The sequence below is a fragment of the Rhinolophus sinicus genome, linkage group LG09, assembly GCF_036562045.2.
Source record: "Rhinolophus sinicus isolate RSC01 linkage group LG09, ASM3656204v1, whole genome shotgun sequence".
NCBI lineage: Eukaryota > Metazoa > Chordata > Mammalia > Chiroptera > Rhinolophidae > Rhinolophus > Rhinolophus sinicus.
The window spans coordinates 11,861,110-11,871,280 of record NC_133758.1 but is presented as its reverse complement, the minus strand read 5'-3'; the positions used below and the strand labels follow the sequence as shown (position 1 = coordinate 11,871,280).

Sequence of the window (10,171 nt, the reverse complement as noted above, 5' to 3'; positions counted from 1 at the left end):
TGAGGTGGGAGGGAAGCCAAGGATTTTGCTGTTCTGTGAGCCAAGTACAGCCAGGAAGAGGAAGTAACCAACAAGTTCAAGTTTGTATTGGTCCAAAGAAAATAAGAACAAAACTGGTTACTAGATTTAGTAATTGGAAAGATTTTGATCACATTGGTAAGAGCAGCTTTCGTGCAGTGATGGGGGTGAAAGCTTCACAGGAGCGAGATTAGAAGACAATTGGAGGAAGGAAGTGCAGGCTGGCAGAGATGTTGAGGGGTCACTCACATGCTTCTCTCCCATTCTCTGTAGACATGCGCATGCGTATCAAATTTATCTGTATATCCCAGACTTCTCTGCACCTGGTTTCATCAAAAAACCCACCAAACCCACGGGAATCAATCATACCCTGTCTTCCTATTTTGCCCAACAGGAATTATACATCCACAGGAGTCAGTTTTCTATCCATCTATTTCCATGTACACACAAAAAGGCACAGACATTTGTGTCAGGCATAATGTACCTGGTCTTTATTCAAAATCTCACTCATTTCATTTAATTTTGGAGTGAAAGTGCAAAGTAATTGAAATTTTGATATTCTGATCCAGGGAGAATGATGAAATGATAAAAACAGAGTAGAAACAAGGAGTCAGATTTGTGGCAATGAACACTTCCATTTTAGCCACGTTAAGTGGTAGGTTAAAAATAAGACATTGACGTGGGAAAGGTAGAGATGTGATATCTTAGGTAGAGCACAGGTGAAAATGTGTAGGTTTTCTTTCCAATATTGATAGTAACTAGCTAATAGCTATGTAACTAATAGATAAAAATCATATCCAGAACACAAAATTCAACATTTATAAATATGTAAATAAAATCACAAAAAGAATTACTCTAAGGGCTTCTTGCTTTCTTTTGGTATGAAAGAACTCAGTAAAAATATGAATTATACATGTTATTTTAAGTGAAATCTCCAGGATATTGTGAGATTTATATAAAATCTGCATGCATTGTCATTATTGGAGCCATTTTGAAACTTCAGTACTACAAATGAAACACATTTTAAATTGAGGAGTTAAACATTTTGCAAATAAAATTTTAGCATAAGTGGTTTTTTCCCCCTCAAATTGAATTATGAACAAATTTATTGTTATATATTTCGCTTTTTAATTTTATTCAGTGATGGTTTGAATTTAAGAGTGAAATTTCTCACACTGCTTAAAATGTTAAGTTTAGAAATCAAACCTTAATAGTTTCATTGCAGCTGAGCCCCATACAAAACCTCATTGAATAGTTGGCTGATTGAGTTGCTGAAATGTTCCACTTGGCTCTGTGTTTGTGGGGTTTCCAGGTGTCTCTCAGTAGTGAAAACACTGGTGATAATTGTAAACTATGGCTATCAATTTCACTAATCCAGGGCCATATTCAACCATGACTATCATAGATCAAAGCTCTTCTCCACCCTCCCAAAGTGGCAGCATTAAATTATGCTGAGACTACTTGTTCTGTGCAAGCATAGTTTTACATGTTTCCTCTCGCTAAGCATATTACACAATAAATGCATTACATTTATTTAATTTTCATGTAATACTGAATACCTACAAAAGAGTATATATTATATATTTCCAAGTTTTGAAGTATAACATTAAAGCATACAGTAAACCCATCATTCAACACAGGAATTAACATATTACTGAAGCCACTGAAACAATTTGTGTCTTCCTACTCAATCCCACCCAGTACCTCCCCTGAATTTTTTTTGGAATGTTCAAAATTTCTTCATATTTAAGTAAGAAATGTAGGGGTTTATTTGTACTTAATTTGCTTGTTGGAAATAAATGAACTACTGAATCCAGATTTGAACAGAATCCTCTGTCTTCATGGTGGGGAAGTGAGGCTATTCATGTATCATCACTTAACCTCTTCTAGGGTGTAAGTTCTGATGACCTTTTGAGTGCAATTGATTGATCATTACAATAATAGATACTTACAGAGACAAGCACTGTACTAGATCTATTAATGTCAATTATCAGATTTTACATTATCTAATGTTTATCATTAACCATATGATGAGATGATGGATATTATCTTTATTTGAAAGATTAGACTGTAGATGCTTAGGAAAGTTAAGTAACTTTCCCAAAGTTCTAGAGCTGGTAAATCTGGGATTTGAATCCAGTATTTCCTTAGTGAAAACCCTATGCTCTTTCTACTCTCATGCACATAACTTTGATCAATATGTGATGGACCAATAACAGAGCATTAAGATGTGACTGTCAAGTCATTATTTATGGTCTTTTTCAAGGGCTTACATTTCATATCAGTGGCATCGACTTAGATAATGGTTTTTGTGTGTGTGTTATACTTACATTTATGGCATAAAGTTTAATGAGTATCAGTTAATCTTTGAAGAAATAGGCTGTTTGGTTATTTCATGTTTCATACATTATCTTTCTAATTAGCCTTTTTTGGTATTAAATGTGGTACTGCAAAATTTAAAACAATTAGCATTATTGGTGATAAACTACTTTTTTAGACTACAAGTATGTCTGGGCATCTACTGTATTTAAATATATCCATCTTTACAAGAAAGTCAAATTCAAGAAAATTATTAAATGTGATGAAAGAAAAGATATATAATTAAGCTCAAGGCTTTGAAATGTTTATTGATAATGTTGAGAATCTGAAAAAGATGGCAAAACTAGTAAGTCTTCATTTGTGCATGGGTTTATTCATTTACTTTGTATTTTTAAAAATACTAATAATTACCAGTTTTGAGTGCCTTTGTGTATTAGGCACTGTTTTGTGAAACTTTGCATCTTTGATCTTATTATAATTACCTTTTTTTCCTTTTTAAGATTTTCATCAAACAGATACTATGCACATTTAAAATGAGAAAACTAACTTCAACAAAATCTCACAGTCAAAATTTCACAGACAGAATTCAGTCCTAGGGCTCTATGACTGGGAAAACTGTACTTGTCCACAGAAGAAGGTTCTTAAAATTTGGTACAGGGAAATCTGGAAGGGGTGTCAGGAACTGGGTCTAGTCTTAGATGCTGCCATGTGACAGAGGCGTCTCTCTGAGTCTGCGTAGGGGGTTGAATGAGGTGATATTCGAGATCTGCTTTCATTCAAAATGAACTTCTTTCATGTTTACTCTTTCTTCACAAATCATTGGTAATTTGGCCATTGCATTTCCATCAACCATCTTTCTGTTGTAATATTTATGTGTTCTCTTTAAGAATTAAACAAATTAAAACATGTTCATTGTAGTAAATTTACATAATACAAACACACAATAAAGAAAGTAAACATGTTCCTTAATATTATCACCCAGGCATAATGACTACTGATGGCTCATGATTTAGGGAATGTAATAGGAGGTATATTGGTAGATTGGTGGTACTTTAAAGAGTTTGTACCACACTAAATACTTTGTTTTGTGTATTCCTTGTAACATAAAACAGAAGCAGTACTTACATGTTATTAAATAATTCTTCAAAAATTTTTTTTAGTAATTTACAAATATTTAGTTTTGGCAACAGAGTCTTTCTCGAAACCGGAGGGGACATGTGAGACCCTGAAGTTTTGGACATAGAGTCTAAGTGTTAGGCTAGCTGCTAAGTGGGCACAAATCTTGCATTGTGTTCATGCAAATTATGGTAATTGCTCTACAACTTTGTAAATTAACAACAAGTCTTGAAAATGACTCCTTTTACCAATGAAAAATTATTTCTAATATAACTTATAATTATTAACTGAACTTTCTGGTGAAAATTTTGTTAGAGGTATCCGATGCTGCTGTCAGCCACATCTGGAGTATACATTCCTGGTGAGCATAATTCAAATAAATACTAACTAACCACCCTTAATGACATATTAAAGGACAGACACATACATCACAGTATTTATACTGAGATTTTAAAAAATTAATTTTTGTGCCTCAGAATAAATTGAAAACTTATGTCCACACAAAAATGTTTATGCTTGTAGGAGCTTTATTCATAATTGCTAAAATTTTGAAGCAGCCAAAAGGTTCTTCAGTAGATGAATACATAAGTTAACTGTGTTACCTCCGTGGAATGAAATATTGTTCAGCACTAAAAAGAAATAAACTACCAAGTTATAAAAAGACATAGAGGAATCTTAAATGCATATTACCATGCAAAAGAAGCCAATCAGATGTTCCAACCATATGACATTCTGGAAAAGGCAAAACTGTGGGGACAGTGAAAAGATTAGTGATTGCGAGGGGTTGGGGGGAAGGAGAGATAAACAGGCAAAGCACAGAGAATTTTTAAGGCAGTGAAACTATTCTGTATGATACTATAATGATAGATACATGCCATTCTACCTTTGTCAAAACACAGAATGTACAACACCATAAGTGAACTCTAAAATAAAATGTGGACTTTGGGTCATCACATGTGTCTCTCTGGGAGAATCTTGGTTTTACTGGAGAAAGAGGAAGTAACATAATAGAGGAATATTGGAGAACAGGAAAAATGAGTCAGACACAGTTTTAGCCCTTAAAGAAATGGAAACCTAGTGCTCTGTACTGGGCCTGTAAGGAACCCCACTGGTGAGGCTAAGCAGATTCATGACAAATACCTCCCACTGTAAACAGCCCCAGAAGGAGGTGTGAACTTGAAGACAAAGGAGCCGATTTCCTTCCAGTGGGAGAAGTGGGCTGGGTCTAAATGGACTATGCAGCATCTGAGATGACATTCAACAGAAAAATAAATACACTGGAAGGACAGCCACCACAGAAGAGGGGACATGCTTACAGCTTCCCTTTTCCTGAGATTTCTCATAAACACTACATGAAAGAAGGGACAGGAAGAGTAGCAAGGAAAAAACACCATCTGTGTCTGGCTACAGCTCTGGGCTTTGATTGTTCTATCAGTCTATATTAAAATCCCCACACTTATTTTTCTGTCAACACAGAGGAATTACAGTGAATCAAGCTTCAGTACCACCTCTCATTTGAACACTTCAACATCTCCATTGTATTTAATGTACTGTTTCCATATGAATGCTGAAAGTGTTTTTCAGGGCTTGTTCATATGTAAAATATTTAGATTTGAATAAAGAAGTACTTTGCCAGTTATTTCTGCTCATAAGCATGTGAAGATACTGTAAATTAAATCAAAGGATAGTTTACTGGTAATCCTCAGCCGAACATATTATCTCTCTTTATTTGAAAGTACACATAAATTGGAAAGTACAAATTGTATTGCTCAGTAGTCAAATCTGTAGGGTTATTTTTGGGGCAAACCAAGCATTTACTCTCCAAAACGTGGTTGTAGAATGTAAACTTGTGTGATGTCATCTTCTGGGGTTCAGTAAGTGCCGTCTTTCCTGCTCAAAATGTTATCAGTGTCAGAGTTTCCCTTACTTTAGATATTCACAAATATTGCCTGAAAGTACCTGTGCTATAGATTTGGTTTTAAAGTTAAAATCCTTGGTGACAAGCAATTATACTCCAGTTCGAAAAATAAGCAATATGCAAATAGCAAGTCAGTTCCTTGTGAAAAGTGAAAGAACTCAGTACCAATCTTTGACTCTTTAGAGATCTGAAGCTGGACCTCTCAGTAGATGTTGGGTCCCTGGTTAAAGGGGCAGAAAAACATTATTCTCTGTTTTTATTAATGATGGTTGGAAATAGGTTGCTATCAGAAAGTTTAGCTTGACATGTTAACTTAGGTTTTCTGGAACACTGTAATCCCCATAGCTGCTTTCTCCCCCCACCCTCCACCCCACCCGCAAACTGGATCACTTGTGTGGAATATCCAACTATTTGCTTGGGCAAATTATTCTCTCTGTCTTTGAGAAACACACATTGTTTTCTGGTTCAAAATCTAACTTTGTTTTTCTCTAATAGCTGTTTTTCTCTCAATAGGGGCTTCATTTCTACTTCTGCACAGAAAGCATGAACACATTTTATTAATTACTTGAAATTTCAGCTGATTTTTTAAATGACTAAGCATCTGTTCTTCAGTATTGCCTCCTTAAATGTGACAATCAAACTTCCACATTTCATTGTTGTATAGTGTAATATAAGAAACCACTTATTAGAATATGTTTAATGAGGCTGTGATTTCTATGTTACTAATACAAGCAAAGTGTCAAATCCTTATGGGATACAAGAAAGAGGCATTGTTAAGCTTTCACTAGGGACTTTTTCTTTTTTTGCAAATTCACAGTGTCTACAACCTATAATATGGATGAACATTGTACAGGCAAAGAGTAGCATGACATTAAGAATATACAGAGACCAGGCATTTTCCCTTCTCAAAAATCATCAACTTAAATGTATACAATAGATATTCTCAACCAGTGCCCTCCCCAGAAGGAAAAGCTGTGGCTGAAGCCCACTGCTCAGGTTGCAAAGGAATGGAAAAGTCTCTTACACGTGTTTTCAGTATCTCCTCTGTCCCCGTTTAGTATCTGCTAGACAACTCACAAAGCCCTCCTAGAGGATAGCAACAGATGATCTCTTTGAAGGTTTTCCTCAGTTCTTGGCTCCGGAGCGCATAAATCAGAGGATCAATGATGGAATTACACATGATCAGTATGAGATACAAGTTGAAGTGAGACATGAAGCATACACAGTATGGATTCTGGGGACAAGAGATGTAGAATATTAAGTGGAGGAAGAAGGGGGCCCAGCAGACAACAAAGACCCCAATCAATATGGTCAAGGTGATCGCCCCCTTCATGTTGGCGCCTTGGCGGATGGTGCCCGTACCTGGAAGCACGGCGATCCTCTTCATGTGGAGCCTGGCCATGAGGAACATGTGGACGTAGAGCGAGGCCATGAGGGCCAGCATGGCGAAGAACGTGGTGATGAGGCAGATGATGACCACACTGCTGTCTGAGTAAATGATGAACAGGACGCCCGACACGGTGCAAGCTGCCCAGATACAGCTGATGATGATGCCAGCCCGCTTCACCGTCATGATGTTATGGTACTGGAGAGCGTAAAAGATGGTAAAGTACCTGTCCACTGCAATGGAAAGCAGGCTGCAAATGGACGCGAGCAAGGAGCTACAGATCACGGAGTCAATGACATTATCAATATTCACCGTGAAACTCTGTGCGTCTGTGTCTGTACTGTTTAACAGGGTGATGACGATGGTTTCGGAGCCGTTGGAGACGCTCACCAGCATATCAGCCACGGCCAGGCTGCAGATGAAAAAGTACATGGGGGAGTGTAGATTCTTGTTCTTGGCTATTGCCACAATCACGAGAATGTTCTCCAGCAAGCTTATGACCCCCAGACTCACGAACACCTCGGGAGAGACAAAAAGTTGCTCATAGCAGCCTCCATCAGAGTAGCCTTTCCCCAGGGACTCAGTGGCATCGCCGTGCAGTCCGTAGGTGCTGCGGTTCCAGAAGTGGGGGCCCGTGTACATTCCGTGCTGAGGAGTAGAGTTCATCCTGCGCCCCGTGGATTCCAATCCCTGCTGAATTGCTTTCCCCTCCGGGGGTCAGGTAGCCTCAGTGATTTTTCTCCGTCCGAAAGTTAGGAGGCTAACACGGGCATGCTCGGTCTGGCTACATGTCCCACGCTCCAAAGCCTGCAGGGGAAGTTTTAGTCTCTTTCAGGTACTGCTCTGATCAGCACCCCTTTAAAATCTTTGGCTTCAAAATGCTTACTCTCAATCAAGAGTCGGCTGCTTGCTTTTGTTGTTGTTGTTCTCACTTCTGCTTTAACTTTAGTCTTATGCATTCAGGTCTTTTCAAAATAATTTCCCTAGTCGCTGCTGGGAGAGGAATCTGTGTGCACATGGTCACATCCGCAGCCTCGCAGAGGTTCCCAACCTGAAGCATTGCTTTGAGTGTGAGTAGCTGCTGCTGATTTTTGTGGCGTGTGGAGGGAAAAAAAAATGTTCAGAGTGGCTCCTCCTCTGCCTCCTTTTGACCAATCCAAGTCCCGTGGAGGGCTGGGAGGCACCGGTTATGTTCCAGAGATGCTAAATGCAGGGTAGCCGGGGCTCAGACGCAGCCGCTCCTGGAACCGGGAAGCAAGGAGGATGTGAGAGAATGAATTTCCCTTTTCAAGTTCTCAGGGAAAACCACTTGGTCCTAGAGGACATTCTTTGATATCAAAACAAGCTATGGTGAGGCTCTCAGGTTTATTCCTGCTTAAAAGAGAGAGAGAGAGAGAGGGAGTATGTGTGTGTGTGTGTGTGTGTGTGTGTGTGTGTGTGTGTGTGTTCCTGAAATAAATGCACTGCTTTTTAGCCAGGTTATTGAATTTTTTGCCCTCTAAATTTTTTTGAATTAAGAACCCCGGTCAATAACACTTCAATTCAAAATGCCCAAAACAAAGGGAGAATATTTGATAATACGGGAGACTGTGCTATGGATGGAAGAACTGCACAGGTAGCTACAATTTATCGAACGGTCCAAGAAAGGGTTCATTTCTTGCATACTAATATCTGAAATTTCTCCATTGCAGAGTTTCTCTTACCATAGGTGGAAGAGTTTTATTTTCATTCACAATATTTAAAAACCATATAGCATTAATGTAAACTATATGTACTCTAAACTCAGAGTTTAGGCAACACTCAGTTTTTTAAACTTTACCAAGGTATAATTGAGATACAAAATTGCACATATTTAATGTATATGTTTTAATGAGTTTGCACATATGCATACCCATGATGCCATCATCACAATCAAGATACTAAGCATATTCATCTTGTATTCTTTTTTCTTTTTTGTGTGTGTGGTAATAACATTTAACATGAGATCTGCCCTCTTAACATACTTTAAACTGCACAATATCATATTACCTATAGGTACTGTGTTGTACAGCAGGTCGCTAGGAGGTATACATTTTGCATAACTGAAACTTTATACCCATTGGGCAATAATTCCTTGACAATGATCTTGGCAATGCCTTCTTGGATTTGACACCCAAATCACAGGCAACAAAATCAAAAATAGAAAAATGGGACTACATCAAACTAAAATGCTCTGAACAGCAAAGGAAACAACCAACAGAGTGAAAAGGCAGCCTACAGAATGGGAGAAAATATTTGCAAACCATCTTCTGATAAGAGGTTAATACCCAAAATATGTAAGACTCTCTCATAGCTTAATAGCAAAACCCCAAATAACCCAATTTAAAATTGGGCGAAGAACTTGAATAGACATTTCTCCAAAGAAGACATACAAATGGCCACCAGGTATATGAAAATGTGCTCAGTCATATTAGGGAAATGCAGATTAAAGCCACAATGAGATACCACTTCACGCCTGTTAGGATGATTATTATTAAAAAAACAAAAACAAGAGTTAGCAAGTGTTGGTGAGGATGTGGAGAAATTGGAAATCAGGGTTTTTTTCTTTTTCTTTTTTTTTTTAAGGCAGCCATTCTACCTCCGTAACTGAAGGCTTTTATAAATTAAACCCACACACACCTTGACAACTTTACTTATTCAAGCCAAGATGAGTGGATGCTAGTTATTTATCAGCGTTTCTGAATGTATTGTTTAAGCCAAGTTTGATTGTGGCAAAGTTACTTTTTAAATTAATGAAACTCCAGCTTATGAAATTTTATGTAGTGACTTTTTCTTGTTATGACTGTTTTTGGGTTTAGCTCTGTAGAGTCTGGGGCTACCCATAATAGAGACAATAAGAGAGAATGATTTCAGGGTTAATTTTAAGTCCTCTTTTATTTAGATAAGGACTTTATCTTCTTTGCCTTTGTAACAGAGACAATGTTAAGTGCTATTCCTGAGCATTTAGCTAAATTAACATCTCCCATCTATTCCTGGAATTGGGTGGGGCCTTAGGACTAAATTCTAGCTAATGAAAACTGGGTGGAAGGGATGGGCATTGTGTTATCTTCCTCATGACACTACACGTTTTTCCTCTTGTCTATTAATTAGTACATGACTGCAGAAGGTCTTTGAAGCCTCCTGTTATATATGGCAGAACCATATCATGGAAGGAGCCTGGGTCTCTGAATAACTGCACAGAGCAGACCTCACATCTCCAACTGCCTCCACACCGCAGCTCACCAATTAATTGAACTGTGATATGAGCTAGCAGTTAATAGTGTTATGCTAAGCTGCTGAAGTATTGGTGTTTACCTATCACAGTAGCTAGCATTAATTACCTTGACTTTCAAACTTTTAATGGAGTTATTTACAAGCAGAAAACCTGTGAAAAA

The 10,171-nt window shown here is 37.8% G+C and overlaps 1 protein-coding gene across 1 annotated transcript; it reads right to left on the bottom strand.

Moving 5' to 3' along the window:
• Positions 1 to 463: 463 nt before the first annotated feature.
• MC4R (melanocortin 4 receptor) lies at positions 464 to 7,992 on the bottom strand. The gene has a single exon (XM_074339879.1). The coding sequence runs from the start codon at positions 7,422 to 7,424 to the stop codon at positions 6,426 to 6,428; it is 999 nt and encodes a 332-aa protein (XP_074195980.1). The 5' UTR covers positions 7,425 to 7,992; the 3' UTR covers positions 464 to 6,425.
• Between the last annotated feature and the right edge of the window lie 2,179 nt (positions 7,993 to 10,171).

Coding starts and splice junctions, on each gene's coding strand:
- MC4R (XM_074339879.1), bottom strand. CDS start 7,424: ATGAACTCTACTCCTCAGCACGGAATGTACACGGGCCCCCACTTCTGG.